This window comes from Parasteatoda tepidariorum, chromosome 1 (genome assembly GCF_043381705.1).
Source record: "Parasteatoda tepidariorum isolate YZ-2023 chromosome 1, CAS_Ptep_4.0, whole genome shotgun sequence".
Classification (NCBI taxonomy): domain Eukaryota; kingdom Metazoa; phylum Arthropoda; class Arachnida; order Araneae; family Theridiidae; genus Parasteatoda; species Parasteatoda tepidariorum.
The window spans coordinates 75,919,386-75,944,687 of record NC_092204.1 but is presented as its reverse complement, the minus strand read 5'-3'; the positions used below and the strand labels follow the sequence as shown (position 1 = coordinate 75,944,687).

Sequence of the window (25,302 nt, the reverse complement as noted above, 5' to 3'; positions counted from 1 at the left end):
CATGGTTGTAATAATTCTCATAAATTTGTTGGCGACTCGTGATCGCCAAGGTGTTCTTTTAAACCCAATATTGATATGCTGGTTGGCTTTGCTTTGGTTATGTTATATTTTGATAATTCGCCAATTTGGATCTTCTACTCATACTTTCTGTGTCCGTTAGGAACAATTGAATTCACTTTTAATTTCAAATTTGTGGAGACTGGGAGTGCTCTTTCGGGCCTCCCCAGTCTCAATTTCTAACCGTCAGAAAATGATATTCTGGCTGTATGATCTCTCAATAGAAAGTATTCTGATTTGATCCCTTTTGTTAAGAAATGGCCATTCTCTATCATGTAAAATTACGCTTAATAAAATAAATTTCATTAAACGATTTATATAGTGTTTCCTGGACATGATCATTTTAATATTTTGATAATCGAGATGTGTTTTTGTACGACCAAGATATTTTCCACAATACAAATATTGGCGGCCACTGATGGAGAACAATCTCCACCATAACAGTTTTAATTGCTGATTACAGTTTATAGAAAATTTCTAATTAGTTTTATAGTTATTTGGTGCTGCACTATTTGATAAGCGTACTAATACATCGGGCATGCGTGTGTTTGAAAACTTTTAAATACGTTGGTGATTTGTTTGACCATATTTTTAGTGTTTGCGTCAAGTCAGGTGCAGCATATCAGGCTATATACTTATGGGTTACCCGGTGAGTTAAAAAAATATATGTGAGTGTATGAAAGAGTTAGAGTATATGTTAGAGTATAAAATATATATGTAGAGTATTAAAAAAGTACAAGCTTGAGGACAAATTTTGTTATTTATATGATAATTTATTTGACATATTGTTGAAAAAAGTATCATTATTTACTTTATTGTGTTTGTGTAAAGATTCCTAAATGCTTTACTTTATAATATCAAGCTTATAATCATTTGAACAAACGAATGTAGCATCAAACGAAGTGCTTTAAGAACTTCAAATATGCTAATTCATTAATGCTAATTATTAAGTTTCGGAATCAGACACAAAAACTTTAATGTTACTTTCACTTTTTGCTTAGTTTGCCATATTCTGGGAAGATTTTGAAGATTTTTTTTTGCACGCAATTATAAAACTTATTTATTCAAATATAATTTCATGTAAAAATAGATTTATTATATTAAACCAATCATTAGAGCAAAAGTTATTTAGAGTGATTTGTTTTTGCTTTGTATCCTGTAAGTGGTGTAAATTGACCACTGTAAGGCTGTTAGGTCAAACAAAGTGGTTGCTTAGAAGTTTTTCGTTCTCAAATTACAATTTTTTAAAAACCACAATAGAAATTAGATTTTAACTTAGGTTCCGCTTTCGCAAACTTGTTACATGAGTATATATCAAAACATGTCTGATTAACGTTTTGGTGAAACTGCTCAATATATAAGTGAGAATAACAGCAAAAATATTATAAATGATTGCTTTTTTTAAAGGAGAAGAAAGAAATGAAGACTCTGGAAATATTTCAGTTGCTGCTGGTCACGCAACAATTATTATATAAAAGTTTGAAAAAAATCCCAGAGTACTGAATGCAGCATTTTATTTAGTATTTTGATTACCACGTAAAGAAAATGAGTAAATTTTTTAAAATGTATTTATTTACCTATCAGTAACTAAAGCAACCCTAATTCTGTCTTGAGGTGACAAAGCTGCATGTGCCCAATAAATATCAGTCTCTGCATAATGACCTTTGCTGACCTCTTCCAGTAAATGGCAGCCAGATGCCAAGTAAGGAGAATATGGTCTTAGACCCTAGTTAAATAACACAAACAGTACGAATTATAAGTAATAAAAAATTACACCAATTTGACGACGACACCCGAAAAAAAAATCGTTTAGGTATAGAAAAGTGGTTATTATGAGCTACTCGATAAGAACATTTATGGGATTTACCAAGAAGCTGAATTCGAAATTAACGTTTCTATCTTATAAATGGTATGGCATACAAGAACATAGGAGTTATAATGCTGCAAGATGCGTCAGATTTATATGTTCTTTATTTTTGTTTTGCTCTTTTCTTAATAGTAAAGGCAAGTCGTAAAGAGCAGGTAGATTTGTTTTACTGTTTTTACCCAAGTTTTTGCTATCACAGTTTTAATGATAAATTTCGCGATTTGATTTGTACGATCTTCTTTCTAGTTTTATGATATTGTATTTATGGAAGCAGAGCTGAAGAATGCGCATGTGCAATGTTCTCGCAATTCTAAATATTAAAATATAACTAAATGATGATAGAGCTGCATAAAAGATATAACTATTCTAGCATCAACAATTTTTATCGTGACTAGAATAATATGAAAAATTAAATTTCACAGGAGTTTTACTTTTAAGTACACATTATTCGATCTAAGCTTTGTATTTAAGCTTAGCTAAATATCAATGACTTTTAAACGATTTGGGATAAATCAGTCAAGTACGAAAACGATTTTTCGACCAATTTAAAACTATGTACGACTAAAAAAGATTATTGTTTACAATTTTGTGATAGGATCATTCCATGACAAGGAAGAACAAAATACCAAAAAAGAAAAAAATCTTTTTTTTCTTCTGATTTAATCTAAGAGAAGCAAAATTTGTTTTCAACCATTCTTAGCTTTACTCTCTTTTGTGACGCTCTTGCAAAGTCGTCTGCTTTGAAAGTTTCATTATTGAGGGGAATTAAAACACGATAATCAATATTTACGTTTCTTTATACCCCGTACGAAAAACAAGAACAAGTATTGAGCTAATAATAAATCAAAACAATAAGAAATGCCTAAATAAAAATGAATGATAATAAATTGTAAGTGGAACTAAAATTTAAAACAGATAAATTAAAAAAACATACTTCTGATGGGTTAATATATCTCGGAAGACGCATGCGTAGTACAACACTTTCTCCCATTTCTGCAGCTCTGTAAGAAAAGAATTTTTTTTTTCATTCGTCCATATACAATAAAATTATTAGGATGTTTAGGGTGAATAATTAGATGATTATTTTAAGTGAACGTTTAAAATATACAATTCACATACAAATGATAAGAAAATAAAATGAAATTAAAAACAACGTAAAAAGTACAAATAATCTGACTCTACTTATTATGTTGTTTTCTTACATTATTTTACTAACAACAGAAATTAAACAATTACTTGGGTAAAAATAAAATATAAAATTACGTGGTTATATAACTCCTTCATTATGTAATTTGCTATAATTTCTTCCTTACACATTAGTTTTGTTGGAATTCGTTAAATAATTTATTTAATTATTACAATTAATTAAATTATCAATTACTCCAATATACGGTTAATCTCTTAGAATTTTTCCTATAATATTTTTTAATCAGTTACAACTTCAACAATATATCATTATTTTGTCATTACACTGTCAACACATTGTTTTTTTTTTATTAACTACTCTCAACAAATAATCAACTATTTCCGCATACAGTGAAAAATATTCTTTATAAATATTAATCTTTGTTGAACTGAAAAGAATGAGAATTTAATTTAACACCAGAAATTAGGAAGATTTAAAAAAAGAAAAATCTTATAATTTGTGATAAAATGAAGCACGAAATTTCTAAAAGTGTGACCGTAATAAAATTCAATCCACATTATATTTGTGCAATAATTGATACTAAAGTTGTATGCATAACTTCGATTAATTTATGCTGTTGCTTATAAACTGGTATATTTGAACAAAATATCGAAACATTTATAGAGAAATTTATATGTTTCAAAGAGTAGTAAAATAGAATGGCGTCTTAAAATCGGACAAACAAAATCTCATGTTAAAGTTGTTTGATCGCTGAATGATCATTCAACACTGATACTTTTATATTCATTTGCGTAAGCTAATTATATCATATATTACCTCCTGATGCCATCAAAAGCCATGCTGACCATATCCATGACTCCGCCAGCAGGTTTTGTTATCAAACCTAATAAACCTTTGCCTATACCTCGGAAAAAACCTTCGACTCCTTCCTGTTGACCTCCTAAGATTAAAAAATAAATATTTATAAATTATATACAGATTTTTGCCATTTAAACTATCGACTCTATAAGGTAAAAGTAACTGTAGATTTTTCGATGACCATTTTATTTTATATAGAAAAAAGTAATTTTTGAGTAATTTTCATCACAATCATATTCATTCTGTTAAAGTTAGTCAATATTTCATATTTATATTGCATTAGTCAATATTTCAAATTTATATAAACTAACCGTTTTTCAAAATCCAGAACTATTTTTTATTTGGATAGCTTATGACATTTGAGGTAGTAATTTTTTTTAAAAGAAAGACACAATAATGGCATAAAATAAATATATTTATATATATATATATATAATATTTAGAGCTCTTGTCAACAATGAGGCAGGATTGAAAATATCAAAACTTATTTTGTCTTAATGTAACTAAAGGGCATTGAAAGGCAATAACTAAAAAATTTAATAATTAAATTGGAATTTTAGCCGGCTTTCCCTGATATTGACCATGATGATGACTCGTCAGATTTTGATAACGTATTTTTTTCTTCAATTTCATTGTGCTTTTATTATACTTTTTTAAAATGAATCTGTAAAGGGTATTGATTACGGAGCATCCTTTACTAACTTTCGTGGATATATAATCTATGTATTATTTTTTATCTTATCAATAAATTTCTTTTTAAAAAAGCTTAATCCATAACACATTCTAACCTCTTTTGAAAGAGATAACACTTATTTTGTGGTTTACAATAGAAAAACCATTTTCGAATTTTAAAAGTTATTGCTATGCAACAAATTTTTAACATTTCAACTGAAACAGTTCTAAATATGGAACATTTTGGTTTTTCATTACCGGTTATTGGCTGAGTTACTACTCCAGAGAGTCCTAAGCCTACACCAAGTACAAAACTTTTTGTAGCATTGAAGAGTGTATCTGGCAGCGAACTTGATTTATGCTGCTGGCGATATTGCCTCTTCTAAGAAGAGAATAAAAATATGAAGAAACAATTTATTCCAAAAGTATTAATGGAAAATTTCTCTTTCACACAGGAATAAGGATTATCTCTCACCTTTCTATAATCTTCATCAAAAGTAAGGACAGAAAATGTTTGGCCTAAAGATCCTGTTATCAAAGATATAGCACCAGCAGATCCTCCTAGAATGAAATGTCATTTCTTAATTCAAGATATTATTGGAAAAATTAGTACGATTTCAGTGCTAACCTTTGAATAGTTTACTAAGTAGGTAAAGCAGTCTTTTAATATAGATGTTTCGATACATTTAAAATATTTTCTTAAGTTCACGAACGTATTTTTCCACAATGCCCTTAAATTGTTGAAATAAGTTTTATTTTAATACACACAGTACGCAAAAAAGGAAGAAAAAAAAACCGGATTAACCTGAATAACTTTTGATTTAATGATTGAATCTTCACTTTCTAAGACTCAATCTTAATGGTTCAAATGGGTGACCTCAAATATGCTAATTAATTAGTGCGGACGATATTTTAAGTTAAGAAATAAGACACAAAAACAAATTTTCTCTGAATAAACGTACCAATTTTTAAACGAATTCGAATTTCTGATCCCCGAAATATAGGGTGCAGCAGCAATCTGGGAAATATGGTTCCAATAGTTTAGTCAGTAGAACCCTCCAATGTTCGGATCCCTTAATGTTAATTTTATTTTTTGCGTATTTTGCCTTTTTAAGCGAAATAAAAAAAATTTTTGCACGCAATTATAAAATTCTTTGAACCAAAGATAGTTTTACGCAAAAATTTTTTTTAGTAAATATTTATTACTTTTTATTACCTTATTTAATCATAGCCAAAAGCATTTTGAATTATAAGGTATAAATTTTTTACCTCATTTTAAAATAAATAATTTTAAATGGCAAACTACCAAATTTGAGCAAAATCGGTAAATTGCAAAATCGGCTTAGTAATTTGTTCCTGAGAAATCTTATTTTAAATATACGACTTTTTTGAAATTTAATTTCTCAATAATAATACTACCGATTTCGATCAAAATTAGTATTTTGCCATGTGTACCTTATTTCAAAATTATTAAGACTATTATTATATAAAATAATAATTATTCTCTGAAAATTATTCTTTGCATTATCTTTGGCTTAAAAAGTTCTCGAGATATGGCGAAAGACGCGAAAGTAAAATTAACATTAAGGAGTTTAAACTTTGGATGGCTCTCCTGGCCAAACTATTGGGATTTTATTACTCAAATTAGGGCTATGCTCTCTATTTTGAGGGTCAAAAATCCAAAAATCAGAGAAAGTGAGGTTTTGACTCTGATTTCGTAACCTAAAATATCGTTTAATCTAATTAATCATCTTATTGGAGGTCACCCTCGAACCATTAAGGTAGAGTCCTGAAACGTGAAGATCTGATCATTAGATCGAAAGTTATGCATGGTGGTTCACTTATTCTTCTTATTTTTTTTGTGTAATCTTCCTGAAGAACAGAAATATATGGGAGTTTAGCAGATCATTAACTTGCCTGTAACTATACGAATCATGCTTAGCGAAAATATTGTAAGAAAAGGTTGCAAACATCTTTTCAGGTATGAGCTGCCCTTTCTGAATGAGGCTAGATTTGTCTTTCTTAAATACGCACCCTCCGTTTAAGATAAAAATACAACTCATTATTAATTCATTTTTTTACTGAGGAAAAAATATTAAGTTTGTAAACGAAATGAGCAAAGTTTAATATTGATGCTTCACGAAGATATACCAATTATCCTGTTTTATTATTATTTGTCATGTGTCTTTGTCGTATGATCTAAGAGTTCCGATGGCGCAGTTGGTTAAGGCGTCACTTACATCAGTGAGGGGGTGCTTGGGTTTGATCCTGGCGACAGACAAAACAACCAGCAAGTACACACAGCAGTCAAAATGCATCTCGTTGGTTGTGATGTGGAAGTTTGAAGAGGAATGTACCAGCTCTGGTGCTGCTCACGTCGTCCGACTGGGGTCAAAATTGAGTGCCATTCAAACAATGGCCGTTAACAAATAGAGCTATGGAAAACGAGGCCAGAAGCTTGGCCATGACTCGGTGTGATGAGTGTGTGTGTTATGATCTATCCTGGTGTGCTTATCTCTTTTTTTAGGATACTTTTATATTAATGTGAATTATTTTAAAAGGAAAGTTTCAAAAATGGGTAGAAATTTTCAATAAAACATTTCTCATATGGGCATTTGGTATAGAATTAAACGATATGCATTAGTTAAAAAGCTGAGAATTAGAATTTTACTTTTCCAGCACCATGAAATAATGTAAGCAACATGATGATCATAGAGATGTATATAATGCGCTAAAATACTCACCAATTACATGTCCTAACAGACTTTGTGCTCCTCTAGCTAAGCTCTCAGCAAATTCATCTGGTCCCTTAATTGATCCCTAATAAATGAATAGATGCAAGTTAAAATTCTTACCCGAATTTTATTTTCAGTATTTCTGGAGAACGCTAAAATAAACTCTTTCTCACCAAGTAAGGCTCATAAAAGAAATCTCCGAGTCCTCTTGTAAAGTCTTTTAGAAGACCAAAAGGGTTACCCAGGATATCTAGTCCTAAAATAAGAACGTATGCCTGTTGCACCGCTTGAGATTTGTAATGGCTACGAATTTCGTTCAGCAATTCTTGATAACTAGCATGAAAGCCTCGACGTTCGAAAAATGCTAATCTAGAGGGAATTAAAAAAAAATCAAAGATTTAGTATCTGGATTTGTTAAGAAAGACTTCTGTGCGCATTGTGTTGTAAAAATTTAAAAATTATATGTAGTTTGTTCTGTAAAGATATCAATTACAAAATAAAATGCTTAAATACCACTTGTTTCATTTGCAAATAACGAAGTCCACAACTTCAATTTTTTTAAAATCAAATTTAGTCGAAGAATAAAAAAATGACAATAATTATTGTAGTTTTCACTGGTGGTGACGAGAAGTTTAAAAATTATTTTTAACAAAATCGAGAAGTATTAAATGAAAAATGCCTTTTGAGTTTTATTATTCAACTAATCAAAAGCTATAAATGCGATCACAAACATCTTCTATGTAAAGCAAGGTACAATAAAAATACAGATTGCTAAATTTTTAACCAAATATAATAGAAATTTACGCATTTATCAAACAAGTTTGTTTTAAAAAACACCATATAGGGCTTGCAAAATCTTATTCAATATACAATTTACAACCCAAAACCAAGAGTGAAAAATTTCAGTTCTTACAAAATCTAAGAAATAAAATCTATCGTCCGGACAAGCATGCCATCTGAAGTTCCAAATTTTGCAAAAGGGGTGAAAAAACTGAAAATATCTCCGGGAGCTGTAATCCGTATCTACATATCTGAAAGTGAGTTTTTAAATTTTCAGTTATTTTCTATTTATAGCTGTAAAATAAATCGTAACCCAAAAGATGTCTCAAAAAACTCAACCCAAAGGATGTCAAAAAATGTCCTAATGTTGGTTAATACTCATTATGACAAAATTATAAAACTTAAAATCAGGAAACGATTCCGAAGTAAGTCTTTTTAAAAATCGTTTTTCTCTTCTACTTTTTGTTTTTTTCTTTTTTTTTTAAAGCACGATTTTATTGGTTTAAATAATTTTATTTGAAAACAACAAAGCAGATAAGAACATAGTTCGGGTTACAAAAATCGCTCTACAGATAAAATTATGGGTTGTGGAAGCGTTGAAAACTCGTATTAAAATAGTACTTCTTCATGGAATTAAATCATCATTTTTTATTTGTTTAAATATGATTGAAAGGTAGTTAGGCTGATTCTTTTAATTAAAATCGCTCTACAGATAAAATTATGGGTTGTGGAAGCGTTGAAAACTCGTATTAAAATAGTACTTCTTCATGGAATTAAATAATCATTTTCTATTTGTTTAAATATGATTGAAAGGTAGTTAGGCTAATTCTTTTAATTAAAATATTTGAATACCGTTTTTAATATAGTTGAAATTGCAAACTTAATTTTAATTGGCTTAAATATTATATGCTATTTATTATTTTAATTTTGGATTATTCAATTAAATAAACAGTTATGAACCTTTAAAAATGAGTCATAATTGATTCGTTTTCGTTTAAAAGAAATGGTAAGGTCGGTAAAAAGAAATGGTTTCTTGAACATCCATAATGCGTCTGTGAAGAAAAAAAAAATTAAGTCCACAAAAATTTTCTTGTAAGCCACATTTTTTTAGAAAACATTTTAAATTTGTTTTAATCATTAAATATATGTCAATCCTAATTTATCAGTGGTACTTAAAATATCCACGAAAACATACAAAAGTTTCATCAAATCATTTATAAATAGTAATATAAAAATTACTTTATTTCAACGTCTTTAACTTCAGATAAAGTGGCGCCTATAGAATTTAGTAACAAATCCATCACATCACCTTGTAGACTAGGTGATTTCAGTAAGGGTTTAAAAACTGTTCCCCTTGGACTGAAGCTAAAATGAATCTAAAAAAATAGTCAATTATGTAAACAAATTTTATACATTAAGAAGATAAAATTAAATATAATATAAAAAGATATATATTTTTCAACTTAAAGGTCATCTTAAATAAACTGAAAATATATTATTTTTCAATTATAAGTTTTAATATTAATGATTTTTGAGATCTATTAATCTAAAAACTATTAAGTTTTTATTTAAAAATCATTTTTATAAAGAAAATTCCCTATTTATTTTCCTTCTGAAAAATCTATTGTTGACGTCTAAGGTATTTTCTCTAAGTGAATCAAGGTTAATACATTGTAGTGATTGGCTCAACGTTAGAGGGCGAGTTAATCACTTACCCAATTAAAGAATTAAGAGTAGAGTAGATGAAGAGGAGCCGGCGCGTTAGGCTGGTCTTTCCTCTATTAGAGCATATTTCTATATTGCTGTATTTTGGCCACTGAGGGCCCTTAATATTTTCATTATCGCTTTGTTTATTTCTTTTAATGTAATGAGGATTATTGCTTTTGAAGTATATTCAAGCGTAGCAGCAACAAATAACATTTATTGATATTTAAAACAAATAAACAAAACAATTATGAAAATATTAAGGGCCCTCAGCGGCCAAAATACAGCAATGTAGAAATATGCTCTAATGGAAGAAAGACCAGCCTAACGCGCCGGCTCCTCTTCATCTACTCTACTCTTAATTCTTTAACTGGGTAAGTGATTAACTCATCCTCTAGCGGTGAGCCAATCACTACATGCATTTTTTTCTTTTCAGTTTTGTATAAAAAGTATCTGTTGAGCACATTCTGAGTCATGTTGAATTTATTAAGGAGGTGCAAGAAAAGATCTTTCAATGTCTTGAAACAGGAAGGCTTTCCAGTCTGGACTTGTTTTTTGAACAACTGTAAAAAGGGGGGTAGAATTGATCCTTTCCTTTTCTGATCGTTTGTTAAGTCGAAGGTAAAATATATGACTAAATCACAGCTGGGCTTATAATAAACTTCTGAATAATAATTTTTTTTTTTTTTTAACAGTAGATCGGCAAAATTTCCCCGCTAATTCTTTCACTTCCGCTAATATTTCCCCTTGTTTAGGATTTGCTTTTGATTTCATTGAAATTGTTGTTTCCTTTGTTACTTTTTTGTCCCTGTTGTCAGGGAAATTGGGAAGTTCAAAGGGTATCAGAAACATGGCATCAACGGAAGGAAACTAAAAAACCGTAATCTTCAAAATAGCTCAAAAATTCAAAGCGTCTTTGTGGTTTCCTGAAGTTTACTTCAACACGTTTTAGGAATATTTAATCAGCAATAAATTAAATTTCAATTTATATTAGTTTAGAAACTAAGTTTGTTATTTACAATTATAAAAAATCATCTTGATAAAGGGCATTCTTCTAACTACGAATCTCGAACGAATTCTTTTATATACTTGGTTTACTCTTTAAAAATGGTACTTCCCTGCTATCTAACAGCATGTAAGAAGTGGTCACTCTTTTAGAAAACTATGAATATTAGATATCAATTAACTATGATGTCTTGTAAGTTTCAATAAAAAATTATACTTTTAAAGTTTAGTAACGTTGTATTTATTTAGACCACATTTAAATCTGAAGTATAATAGAGGAAGACTGAAATATTCTACACTTACCACGACAGGTGAAAGATGAACATACTCGATAGAGATACCCTTCTTACCTCGTCTTCTGGGTTGCTGTAATGATAACAGAATAATAAAATTTGTAATTTTTATAACTAAATAAATTATGCAGTTAAGAAAGTTTTTAACTTTAGTTAAAGCTGACATTCAAGGATATGCATGCACTGTAAAAAATTCCGAATCCAATCACGGCACTTTGGGAGCATCATCCATAAAATCTATTTTACCATAAAATCCTTTTTTATCGTAAAATATGATACCACAAAATGTATTTAATTAGAGTGATTCAGTGATTTTATAGTAATTATTACTGCAAAAATTATGGTGCATCAAATTTTTTATTCCGTAAAATGCTCCGGCAAAAATGAATTTTACGGTAAAAAGTACAGGCATCCTGAGTAATTTCCGTAATATGACCCGGAATTTTTTATAGGGTGAATGAAAATACGAGTAACATAATACTTTAAATAAAATGCAAAATTTATTATTTTTTATGCAAATACTTAAAAACTTATTTTTTCTTATTTTTTTCTCATTTTATATAAAGAAATTTGTTTGACTAAAACTTCATCTAAAAATTCATTAAATTTTCTTTTAAGAATCATTTTTCAAGATAGGGTAACGAAAGGTTAAAGAAAAATAGGTGATATCTTTATAAATAATTATTACTAACTCATATTTATTTTTATGTAATCTCTATGTATGAATAAAAAATGTAAAATATGTTTTGCGTAAAAATAATAAGAGATAACAGAAAAAAATTGACATTCCTAGAGAAATCACGATTGTGTACATGGTCAAATTTTAATAGGAGGATTGGACCCGCTCTCTGAGGTGACCATTAACAATAACCAAAATGTTAAAAATAATTTTTGATTGGTTAGGTATTCCCTTTCAGTCAACATCTTCATGATGAGTAAGCTGATGATGCTCATATTTTTCAAGACGACAACTGCACAACTCATCGGGCAAGAAGAATATGTAACTTGTTCTATGAACCCTCACATTTATTATTCAAGGCACTTATAATTATCTAACATTCCCAGACTTAAACGTACTCACAATTTAGTGAATTTGCACGGTCAAATCCTAAAAGAGAGGCTTAAACTCGATACGATATACAAAACCCAGATGTCTTACTTCGAAACCGAATTGAGGCAGTGATCCGGTCGAGGTGTAATTACATTGTATTAAACGATGCTTATCATGATTTCTCTAGGGGTAGAAAATTTTTTGCCCAGTGGTTTTAATAGTGATAATTGTTTTAATTTAATTTAACTAAAGGAAATGATTTTTTGATGTTAAAATTTATAAATTATGTGACAAAAATATTTTTTTTTGTTTTTGATGAAAATATTTGTGTTTTTATTTGAGAATTTTGAGACATCAACATTGTAAACCATCTATTATTTCTGAATGAATTAAAACTTACTTGCTCTAAATCAAAAAGAGGTGCTTGAGCTGTTTTTAAATCTTCTCTTAATCTTGAGACCTAACAAAATAAAAAAGTAATGAATATTTATAAGCTTATGATCTTTAAATTAGTGTGAAATATGTGTGGTAAAATTTAAAATAAAATTGGTAGAAAAGCATATACTTCATCTGGAATATCCACAAAACGAGACACCATGTCATGTACAGAGAGTAGAAAGCCTTTGTCTAAATGCAAGTGCACTTCTTGAAGTAAAACTTTCCAGAATCTGCAGGATTTTGAAAATTAGAAAAGTGTGAAAGCTTAATTAAGGTTGATAATAGTATTTAATTGATGGAATTGATAAACATAACAATATTAATCACGAAAAAAATAAGTATTTTAGGTATATACACGAGCTGAAGCCTTGTAAATATTCATCATTAAGTTATTTAACGTTCTACTTTTCCATATTTTCACAACGCGATGGGCCCATCACAATGATTTCATATAAAAGCGTCATCGGCAGTGGCTATTGCACCGATCTTCTGTAAAATATCTTTACCGCTGTCTTATTCTATCGATTTTTGATAACAGCACCATTTAACAGGAATCAATCCGAGTACTTAACCTTAAAAAAAAAAATCAGTGTCAGGTATCTGGGCAGTGGCACTTAATCATAAAAAACACAATACAGGGAAATAGCACTCATATCCCGTGATCATTCCGAATGCTAAAAATAATATACAAAGGTAATACAGCTGTTTTCCAAACACTAATATTTTAATTCTCAGTGGTTAAGGCACTGAACTGTCATTGTGAAGAACTGTGGTTCGATCCCCAGTTCCTCACAATGTTGCCGTGAAGCCCACCTAGCTTAAGATGGATGGGTACTTGCTTGTCCTTGAAGTACAAGCTGCCTGTGAGCAGTATTGACTACATTACCACAATCATTTTGTTGGTCAAGAAATTGTGGAGTCTTCATGACTCCCTTTCCCACTACGGACTGTTGCGGGAAAGCTTCACTAGACTTCAATTTTTTCGTTAATCTTTTGTTAGAAAAAACTTAATCCTGAGCACTAAAAATTCTTCATGTAACCAAAAACGTGATCTCACAGCAATCGTAACCGTCTTGATTATGAAAACTGAAAAAAAAAATAAAATGCAAATGTTACGTGAACAGTACCAACTCTGTGATTGGTCGAAATATGCTTTGGAACACTAGCAGAATGAGTTTTATGGAACAGACTGATCGGTGCTATAGACAGATTGAACACATGCACATTATTTGAACCGTAAGTTAGTAGACAACTTTTAAAGCAATGCTCAAAAGAATTCTCCTCATTAATTCCTACTAATAGTACATTTATTTAAGCATGATAAGCTAATTACTTTAAAGTTTTTGTAGCTCCATAAGAGTGTAAAAGAAAAGCACTCTCAAAGAATGGTTTTGGACCACTTCTCCGTACTATGTATTGAGGCGTTGTGCCCGGATGAAGGACGGTTGGGAAGACGGCATCCGGAAGCTGATTGTCAATCTGAAATAAAACCATAAATTAGATCTCTGTTTCACGAGGAAATGTAGTCTTCATTTAAAGATAGGACGACAAAAAAAATACCTGGAACCTGTGAATTTTAAAATGAGCGTAAGTTTGATAAGAAGACTTCCTGAGCTGCAACCAGAAAGCTGGACTGTAAAATCTCCTGAGTTGACCAAAAAATGGTTTGATCATCTGCATCTTGCTTAAATCAACCTTTAAAAATGTTACAGAACGAAAACATTATGTTTAAAAAAAGTAAAAAAAGGAACATTTATCATAATTTTATTTCATGGGACATTGACAAACAGTCCAAAACAAATTTTGGTAATAAGTGTTTTTTTATTACTTTTGATTATATTTAGAAGGTTGGTTTTGAATATGAACACTACCTTTATCCTCCAGAGACACTTTTGGAGACTCAAAACGTTGCTAAATTATGAATATGCATTTAGTTGGGTAAAAATTTAAAATTTCTGGTGGGAAAAGTAATTTTGCTTGTCTGAGTAACATAGCAGTTGAGTTTCGCAATCAGGTACTTTAATTTTTATTGAAATAAATAAAATAATGAAAATATAATGAATCAACCTGTATCAATTTTGTTAACAATCTCTCAAGTTTATAAATTATTTTACTCTCTATTGCTGATATAGAAAAGAGCACTGATTTTTTTTACTAGAAGTTTAAAACTGAGTAAAGTAATTTCAACTGACAGTACCAAGAAATTTTTGTACCAGCACTGTATTAATTGTGAATGTGAAACTACATATGAACAAACAAGCCTATGTTGAACCTGTGTTAAAAGTTATCAGTCTATTTCCTGATCATTATGAACTATATTTATGATTGAAAATCATATTCTTCACTAATACAGCCTGTTATAGCAAAAGAATGATTCAGTCAGTTTCCTTTATAAGAATCCAACAACTGCAATAGTCCTCCTATGGGTTACTGAAAATTTTTCTATATTGTTAAGTTTTCTTGCATATGGTGGAGACCCACAAAGTGGCCCCATGCATCTTCCATTTTTTTAAACATTACGTTTTCTTACTGAATTTCAATCATTACAGCTGTACATATATCCAATCTACTTTAATGATATCAAGATAATATTTTAGCTATATTACTTGAAGGTAATCTTTCAACTGTGCCTTTTGCTGATCAGCATTCCATTTATCTTCGAGCCAGGCTGAGAGTTCCAAAGTGAGAAGTTTCCAGGAATGATTTATTTCAATTTCCCAGATTGCTGGACACGATGTCAAGCTAGCATATGCTAATTCACGATGGGCATCGTTCACTAAAGATAAACCTATTCCATTCAGAGACAGAAAGCACTCTAAATAGGCCCGTTCTCCATCCACTACCTGAAAGATGGATATTAAATTGTTTTTAGTTATTTGTTTCAAAATGATACCGGGTGTTCCAAAAATGACCAACTATTTGAAAAACAAAGGAAAACGGAAGGTTATAGAAATGTAAGTTCTGTTTGGTGAACTATTTGAAGCCTCGCCAATGTCAAAATTTGTTACAAATTTCGAATACAGATAACTCTACTAATATAAAAAAAACTATGAAATAAGGTTTTGCGTTACATGGCAGACCATTCCAACTGAAATTTTTATACAGGCATCTGTTAATTTTGTTCTCAGACTGCACTACGTTGCTGCCACAAACGATGGTTCCTTCGAAAACATTATTTAAATTTTTTAACAGTAACATCTGTTGACGGACTTAAAAATTTGGCTAGAAAACACAATCTAGTTTTCTAAGCAAAATGCAGCAAACGCTCATGTAAACGCCAACGCTCCATCTACTTTCCCTCAATTCTTCTTAAAATCGTTGTTTACTTTTGGAACAACTGGTATGTTTGTGAATTACGGAAGACTTCATTACAGAAGACTTTACCTTTCTGGCAAGTCTAGCAACTCTATCGTCTTGAGTAAACAGCAGTACACGCTGTTCTTTTTCTACATAGGAAACCCAATGCACGACAACCTTATCCTTCCGAGTCTTCTTTGGTAACAGTCCGTCTTCTGACTCGCTATCATCATCTGAACTGCTACTTTGATCGACGGATGATCTAAATAAATAAATAATCACAAATTACTTTATGATTTCAGAAAATAGATTACATTTATTCGATATTTTAATACTTACTGACGATAGATTAGAAGATAAATACCGGGCAAATGCGTACCGGGCAGTGGCACTGAACCTTAAAGAAACATCAGTGTAGGATATACCGGGAAAATTTATACCGGGCAGTGGCGCTTAACTAGACCTAGTATGACTAAACCTTTGGTAAATGTCCGAAATATATACTAGGTCTAGTTAAGTGCCACTGCCCGGTATACATTTGCCCGGGCATTTTTGAATGAGCACATCGCGTTTTGGCCGGAACATCGTGGTCACTTCGCGAAATGGCCGGCCAAAGTGCGAAATAATTGATCGTTTCAATTATTTCGCACTTTGGCCGAGGGGTACGGCCAATTCACGAAGTGGTCGGACTTCGGGCTTTGGCCGTGACATATCCACGAGTATTTTTTACTAAAAAAAGAAAAAAAAACCCAACAAAAGTTACTCAGGGCAACATATGCATTCCATACTTTTGTTCGCAATCGATCTTATTTTGGTATACCTGTCGGAAGTTAGATGGATCTGATCAATCATCGCCCGGCTGGGTCATAAAGCGATGCATTGTGCGCAAAATAAGAAAAATGCACCCGGGATAAGTTTTGAGGACTTAATTAAATAGTACATATGCTTGTTAAATACTACAGACTATATTTTAACTTACAAAATCGGACACAAAAACGTGCTTTTTTTTTAATAAACATAACTTATTTGACGGAATCAAATTTTAAATATACTACTTTTTTAAAATTTTATGACTCAGGAATTATTTGATTGAGTATGATCAAATTTTTTATTTCGCCATTTAACCCTTTATTTTTCAAATTTTCGAAAATTTTTTAAAAAAAAAGTACGGAAAAAATAATATCACCCTCCATATTTTAAGGGTCAAGAATTTGAAGAAAGTCGAAAAATGTCAACGGTGTCCGATTTTGTAACTCAAAAAATCGTTGGCAATAACTGATCAGCCTGTTTAAGCTTAGGTCCTCGAACCATTAAAAATGAGTCTAAGTAAGTGAAAAAGCAATTGTTAGTTAAAAAGCTTGTCAGGGTGTTCACTTTTTTGTGTGAACTATACAACAACAAATGAAAATGAACCAAACTCAGATTGAACCAAAGATGAGAATTTTTATTTTTAAAATTTTTTCTGCTGATTCGCGTCACTAATTTCTCTTCTTCTTTCGTACCGTTGTGAATATGTCAGTGATGTTCATATTTTGTCGTTATTCAAATTACACATGCTACAACGCCAAACTTCTTCATTTATTTATGTAAAAACACAGATTTACCTTTTCTAATTTATCATCTTAATACAATTTAGAAAGAACAATTATATAAAGAACTATTCCGAGAATAGAATTTTTGAAATTTAAATCATGAAGAAATAGCTGTAAATGCCGTACTTGAAGGAAGGTTGCTGTACAAGAGTTTTTCTCAGAGAGTGAAAAGAGACCTTCTCGAATCCGTAACCGTCTCTTGTTATTTTAGCAGGGAAACCAGACTTTTTTCTATTGTATAAATTCCATATGAGGGTTCTCTCTTTACTAGGATCGTCCCAAGTATAATGCACTGATTGGTAAGGGTTCAGGAGGGTTACTTGACTCTGAGATCTGAAAAGAAATTACAGAATGAGCAAGAAATCTTTATTTTATATATAGTGATATGATTAGTAGCAGTACCTATAGGTATGTCAAAATTATACTTGGGAATGTAATTCAAGAAATTGAAATGCAAGTAATGCTTGGCATGATTCAACCACGATTAGACTCAAAACTTATATGTTAGTCTGTTTTTTCCCCATCTTCTTTACTATTTTAACTCTTCACTTACAAAGTCCGAGGGTGTCGAAAATTCACACAAGGAGTAATTTTAGTAGAAAAAAAGGTTTTTAGTTTATGCATAATTAATGTACACATAATAGGGTTGTGTATGGAACAGCATATCGAATAAGAGCCTCATGCATCTTCCAGTTAAAATTTTCAACGGCCATTCAAAATAAACGTGGCTGAATTTCATCGATATTGTGCTCAATTGTTTAGCTGAAGTTGTGGGTAGTTATTTGTTTATTGGTATAAGCCTTCAGGAACATAAAAGGTCTTCAAATTCTGATAACTGAAACGGGAAATTGCGCGACCATGGGATGACTCTTCATTGTTTAAAATATCGCTTATCTCAAAAGAAAGCCCGTTATTCTTTTGTATTGTACTCCATTTTTAATAACCATGAAATATCAGTTCTTCCTGTGTCTTTTTTTCTGTTGTTAATATTTTACTGTCACAAATGCGCAAGCTTCAGAACACCATTTGCAAATAAATGAGACTCTTCTAATAACCCTATCAAAATCTTTCAGTGAAAAATAAAAATAAAATATATTACAATCTATAAAACAGATTCTGTTTTACTCGAATTGTAATAATGATAAACTAATCAGTAAGATGGTCTTACTTTTGGTGAATTTTGAGGAATAGGTCTTCGCAATAGTTATCTACACGTACAGGTGCATCCCCAGGGACATAGGGCTGGAAGGCAATAGTGGTAGGAAAATCTTCACCACATTTAACATCAACTTTTAGAGCACTCTAAAAAATAAGAAAATGTAATCTAAGAAAAATATTATTGATAGTCCTTTTTTTAAAATCACATAATAGAAAGAAATTAAAAGTAATGCTTCTCGCTACTATAGAACTGTAAAATGACAAAAAAATACCAAAATTTAAAATTAGGTGAGATTTTAAGAAATATTCTTACAGCTGTGTTTTTATTTCACTTCTTCAACGGTGTTGAATATCTGATTCTTACCAGATTTGTGATATCAATGACATTCAAATCTGTAGCCTTGAAATTCCGTACCCAAATCAGGCCAAGCAAGATAGGCAAGCATTGGGAAAAAAACTCACTTTCTTGATGAACTTTTTGATGAAATTAATTAAAACCTTCTAGACGAGAGAACTTTGCACAGTTACCATAAATGAGAAATCCTATCTTTAGTAGTCCTAACATTGTGACTCTTTTTTTTATTTTCCCTCTACGGCACAGTTTAGTAGTCCGGACGTTGTGACATCTTTCTTATTTTCCCGCTACTGTGCAATTTAGTAGTCTAGACGTTGTAACATCTTTCTTATTTTCCCGATACTGCGCAATTTAGTGGTCTAGACTTTGCGACATCCTTCTTATTTTCTCGCTACTCCGCAATTTAGCAGTCCAGACGTTGTGACATCTTTCTAATTAACCCCCACTGCACAATTTATCTTCATTACGCCTGACTTATAAATTGATAAATGCGGAGCCCTTTTCTCTTTCTTGGTGTTGAACTAACCTACAATTGTGTTTCACGGGGAAGAAAAATTACTAAGACCTCCTCCTGTTAGCTCAATAACAATTGTATTCTAACTTAAATCAGTTTAACACTGGAGATATATATTTGGTCAGCACAGTGGTCGGTGTCGGGTGTCGGTTTTAGGGTCGGGTCGAGCACGAAGCAGTATACGAATCGACAGCCATTTTATCCTATTGAACTTGGGACATCCCGTTGAGAGACGAGCCCTTCATATTCTAAAATTCAATCTCCTAATTAATCCTAATTAATATGACACATAAATGAACACGCCTAACTATTTTATTTGTTGAACGGTAAACTGTGGCATATCCGTCTAGAAAATTAAAAAAAATATACAGGTACTACCATTGAAAAAATTTAAACTAAATGCATACTTAATAAATTACGGTGAATAAATTTCAACGTAATTATATCCGTATATGCATTTTTAAAAGTAGGTTTGGGTCAATAATGAGTTAAAATGCCGTAAAGATATTTAATTTTTGCTGCTCTGGAATCGACACGTTTGTTAGCATTTTATGAGTTTTTTTTCTTTTATTTACAATGAAATAAATTTTGCTTAAATAACAATCATTTTAATATTACTACTACTACTACTACTTTAATATATTACTACTTTTTTTAAAACCGTGAAAACAAAAGAAAGTTTTCAAATATGGTTCGCAGTGCGATATCGCAGCATGGAGACATGGCAAAATGTATTAGCAATGAGAATTAATTTAAAAATCTCATTTTTTTGGGTTTTTAGAATACAATTAAAAAATAAATGATCTTACCCCACATTCCATTCTAAGCACTGTTACGTGAGGGAAATCTATAGGAAAATGTTGGGAAACTGTTTTGCTGTCTCGTAACTTCACAAGCAGTTTCAACGAATCAGTGTCCGGCCAGAAAGGAAGACACTGGAAAAACAATCATAATTTACAAATCTTTACAAATATGTAAGATATTTAACAATCCAATTAAAATTGCCCTTTCTGCCAAGAATAAGGTTTTATTAAAATAGATTTTGAATAAAATAATAATCAAGTAAAAGGACTTAGGTTTTACATTTTATTACAATAAAACAAGGAAAAAGAAAGCAAAAGGAGTCTGTAATTATTTATTCAAACAAGGAAGGAAGTAGTTTTGCTGTCTCCAAATAATGTTAATTTTTTTTTTAACGTAAGTACTTGTTAGTTCGAAAACGATCGGTTGTCATAGTAAATATTAAAGAACACGCGCTTTTATCAAAAGTTTCCTGTAATTTGCTTCTAATGGAGTAAGAGATTCGAATACCAAAGTTTCATGTAATAGTCTTAATTTTAATAGATAAGAAATTAAGATATTTTAAATTAAACGGAGTCTAAACTTTAGCATAAGTATGTTATTTATTATTGTACTTCTAAAACACAATTATTTGAACACGAATGGAAATATAACATTTTGTTTGCTTTTTATTGTGAATATAAACTAACACATAGCATTAAATAGTTGATATTTAATAATAAATATGTTATCAATTATTGTGTTAAGAAAATTTCAAAAGATTAATGACAACACTAATTTCTATACCGTAACCATAACGTTGTTCAGGTTTTTTAAGAATATTTTACAAATATTATGATAAATTTTTTTTTTAATAAGACATTTTGACTATCTATAGCATATTTTTTACTAAATATTAATTAAAAAGCCGAAGCCAAGTTTTCTCAGTACAAAAAGATAAATGGTACTAAAAATAAATAAATAAAATAGAAAAGTATTCCAGAATTAAGATGAAATAACAACATTTAACTTAACAAATAGTTTGGATTTCGAACATCAATTTTTTTAAAAATAAATTCTATATCCAAAAACTAATGAAACATAAGTATCACACATTAATAAATGAAAATTATTACCTAAAGTAAAATTAATAATAGTTAATTAAGTAATTAGAATTAATTTAAACTAGTGTTTTAGAATTAATATAAGTGAAAAGTATAGAGATATTACTGTAAAGTAGGTAGTTAAAACGCTATGTACATTATGCCTAAAAATACCTTTTCCGGTGCAATGTCGAACCACAAATCAGTAGCTTCATTCTTTTCCATAAAACGGAGATGATTCTATGTAAAAAAAATTTCAAAAACAAACAATTAAAAATACAAATAGTTAGAAATAAAAGGAAATAGCATGATTAATAGTGCCTGTGGTTGTGGTTTAACTAGAAAAATACAAAACATATGGAAGAAAAGAAATATTGTTGGTGCAACTTAAAACATGCTTTAAAGTATTTTAGTTAACTGTTTGCAGTGGATTAAAACAGACAGCAAAATTTAGCATGAAGTAGAACAATATGAAAGTAGCGATTGGTTGATTGTAGCTTTAAGGGTGTTTTTTTTTTTGGGTGGGGGTGAGCTTTTTCACCAAAGCGAGATTTTTCAACTTAGATGAAAATTATTAAAATCGACAAATAATTTTTCCTTTTCAAATTTTTATGACCCTAGGCATTGTAGCATTGAAGTAACTTTTCAAAGTCATAAAAAAAAAGATGCACAAGCACTTTCATTCTCACAAAACTCTTTTTTTCTTCATATTCATAGTTTTTGTCATTTTCATAATTAGCACAGGAGGTCTTAAATAAAGATCGGCAGATCTTAGCATTAACAGGTCATGAATAGCTGTTACAAACTCACAACAGTTATAAAAATAACTTATTATTCACTAAATGTTATTTCATATGTCGACAATGCCTTTGAAAAACAGCTTTAATTAGAACAAATTAATAAATAGCTGGAAAAGTATTAAACAATTCTTAAAAATTTTAAGATGCAATTTTAAGATGCACCCTATTACATCCTAATTTGCTTGCAAAATCAAACTTGAATCCCACATAGACTGTGTGGAGAATGTGGCACTTCCTGGAACAACTTCCTGGAACTGTGGGACTTCAGGGGTGCAATGCCAAAATCAAAATCCCCGCAATTGGGAGGGTTGCCTATTGCAATTCACCTACTAACCAAATCCCTTGCATTATCAGCTCGAAAGGTGATATTACATGAAATTAAATTATACCTCTCATTATTTCTCTAGAAGTGACAACTTTTTTGTTCCTTGAGCAAAAATTTCTTCAAAAAACTTTGAAAGAGGAAAATAATAATATAGTTATACATTCTAAGCACAGAATTTTTAAAAATTAATCGATTTTGAAGATAGAATTAAAAAATGTTCTCTTACCTCCGTATTATTTACAACTAAAAAGAATGGTTTGATGACGATGACTTTCGTCAGAAGCATTTTAGACATTTCCACACTCACGAAGAACTGTAAAAAAAATGTTTATTTTTTGTTATTAAACATTTACAAAAAATCGTGAAACTATGCTAGCATATAGCATACTAAAATGTTTAGTAGTTTTCTAATGATGGTCCCATACAGAGCGGACGATGAAAAACTCAGAGTAAGGAAAATAAATAAAAATTTAGTGAATAAATCATATTAAATAAACAAGAACTCAAAAGACTTCAAAACATGTCCGGCGATATTAATTCACACAGCTAGTTGCAGTAGTGCAATTCCTTTGTTGATTACTTCGAAAGCTCCGAAATATAGTAACGGAAAATCCGTCGTAGTGTCTTACCTCTTCGAATTTGAAAACTTTTCCTGTTACGAAATACTTGCAATAAATTCTGGTGCTCCGCTTTTCGAAGCAGTTAACGAAGAGTTCCAAAAATGTAGTCTGCCTTTTTATTTTGAAATCTCTCTCTTTGTGCTGCACTTTGCTTATTGCTTAGGCTAGCCTTTGCGTTTTGAGGACTAACAATCCAAAGAACAAAATATGTATAGCACAGTTCTATTTTTTAAAGGATAGAGAAAAAAAATTATACTTACGTGATATTTTTTATTCCTTTCTTTATCTGCACAAATAACAACTCCACAATTACCAACGGTATCCAGGGAGAATGAACGAGACCACTGGGAACTATATACTCTTAATTTGGCCTACAACACAAATAAGAGTAAAAAATGCTGATCATGTTTAGTGTTTACGTGTATTTTTTAGATCTTACGATTTTAGATGTTATACACATTAGAATTATTGCGATTGGAAAAAAAAGGTATAATAATTGTTCGAATAACATAACATAAAATATTTTCAAATAACGAGTAACAAAGTTTCAAAAAATTTAATAAATTTTTTTATGTATTATCTTATGATATTAAAATGAAATTTCACTAAATTATACTAGTTTGGCTAATTACTTTCTTCTTCTTATGCTTCTTGAATCGAAAGAGTAAAGGATCAGCGGTCAAAGCAGCTTCGTATACGGCGTCAGACATTGCACCCTGAAATAAATATATCTCTGGAATTAGTTGAGGAATTTTGCAAAAAAGAGAAAGTTATAAATAGAGATTTATTAAATATAAATTTCGCAAATGAGTTCTAGCTAAATTTTTTGTTTATCATGAAGCTTATCTATACTGTATGTAAACAACTTTTAATTCTTTAGTTGTATAAATTGAAAATGCTGTCAGTTTGCTTTTAAAATAACGTATTATACTGCTAAAATACAATAACTAGCTTTCAACTATATATTGAGAAAAATTGAAGGAGAGGGTCTGGGATTGGGAGAATAACTTACAATATAATGACGTATACAATATGAATTGGCAATAAAATCGAAATTGAAGTAAAGCTTTATAAAAATCTTATGAAAAACAGCATTCCCGTAATTTTTATGAGATTAGAAAGAAATGATTGTCGTTATTAGGAGGATTAGAATTTTTTAATTCAAATGGTTTAAAAGCAGTTTTAGTTTGGAGATTCTTTGGTCTTTTAAATTCCAAATTGCACTATGAAATATCTGTTTGTGGTTTCTATTATGTTGGTATATATTAATTCATTTTTTTATCACTATTTGTCCGAATGATGAAAATGCGCCATTTTATATAGCGAATAACCAGTAGACAAATCTATATATGGCAGTAAATAATTAAGTATCAAAGAATGTCGGCATTTGATCAATTACGGTGTAAATAATGACGGACGAATACTTACGTGTTAACATGTAAAGCTATGTAAATGGATTAATAATAGGCAAGAACTTCTGTTATTCAGCTCCTTAATTCTTCAATAACGTTTTCTCTGATTTTCAGAACGCCCGAACAAAGGCTAATTTAAATGGAAATTCAAAAGGAAGTCTCATTCAAAAGAAAGTCTTATTTATAGTTAACGATATTAGGAACCTCCTTTAACCTTATTTTTCGTCTGGTATATCTCACAAAATAAAGTGTCAGCAAATCTTTCTCATATAATGAACGACCCCCTATTAGATACTAGCACGTTGCATGCATTGTATTTTTGTCTATTCAGTTGTCTTTTTACTTCTTTATTATACTTTATTTCTTTATTAGAATTTATTATAAATAACTTTTATGGTTACCACTATGGGACATGTGTTCCCAGTAAACCGAAATGTTTCTTACTTTTTCTTTTCTTCTAATTGATTAATAATAATAATAAGGATAATAATAATAATAAGGATAAAGATAAGAATAATAAAGATAAGAATAANTTGCTTAAAAGTTAAAAATCACAACTGGCTGTTGACACCACTAATTATTAACTGTTAACTCTGCAAAAATTAGCCGATAGAAAAGTAGGTAATCGCAAATTTTCATGACTAGCTTTGTTTTTAAATAAAATACTTTGAAATTTACGTTTGTTGCAAGATATTTCGCATAAGAACTGTAACACCCCGCTAAATTGTTCCTGTACTCC

General features: G+C 30.3%; 1 protein-coding gene across 1 annotated transcript in view; it reads right to left on the bottom strand.

The window, feature by feature from the left end:
- LOC107436292 (intermembrane lipid transfer protein VPS13A) overlaps positions 1 to 25,302 on the bottom strand; it is a 154,551-nt gene that overhangs the window by 1,778 nt on the left and 127,471 nt on the right. Inside the window, exons 54-75 of the mRNA XM_071182491.1 lie at positions 23,784 to 23,867; positions 23,412 to 23,522; positions 22,758 to 22,844; positions 21,581 to 21,646; positions 20,333 to 20,458; positions 18,665 to 18,798; positions 17,623 to 17,829; positions 15,992 to 16,166; positions 15,214 to 15,450; positions 14,168 to 14,302; positions 13,941 to 14,086; positions 12,735 to 12,837; positions 12,570 to 12,629; positions 11,129 to 11,191; positions 9,356 to 9,492; positions 7,510 to 7,705; positions 7,346 to 7,421; positions 5,077 to 5,162; positions 4,860 to 4,983; positions 3,888 to 4,011; positions 2,859 to 2,925; positions 1,635 to 1,783 (exon numbers count right to left, since the gene is read on the bottom strand). Of these exons, the coding sequence (XP_071038592.1) occupies positions 1,635 to 1,783; positions 2,859 to 2,925; positions 3,888 to 4,011; positions 4,860 to 4,983; positions 5,077 to 5,162; positions 7,346 to 7,421; positions 7,510 to 7,705; positions 9,356 to 9,492; positions 11,129 to 11,191; positions 12,570 to 12,629; positions 12,735 to 12,837; positions 13,941 to 14,086; positions 14,168 to 14,302; positions 15,214 to 15,450; positions 15,992 to 16,166; positions 17,623 to 17,829; positions 18,665 to 18,798; positions 20,333 to 20,458; positions 21,581 to 21,646; positions 22,758 to 22,844; positions 23,412 to 23,522; positions 23,784 to 23,867 (2,693 nt within the window). The remainder of the gene's footprint in view (positions 1 to 1,634; positions 1,784 to 2,858; positions 2,926 to 3,887; positions 4,012 to 4,859; positions 4,984 to 5,076; positions 5,163 to 7,345; positions 7,422 to 7,509; positions 7,706 to 9,355; positions 9,493 to 11,128; positions 11,192 to 12,569; positions 12,630 to 12,734; positions 12,838 to 13,940; positions 14,087 to 14,167; positions 14,303 to 15,213; positions 15,451 to 15,991; positions 16,167 to 17,622; positions 17,830 to 18,664; positions 18,799 to 20,332; positions 20,459 to 21,580; positions 21,647 to 22,757; positions 22,845 to 23,411; positions 23,523 to 23,783; positions 23,868 to 25,302) is intronic.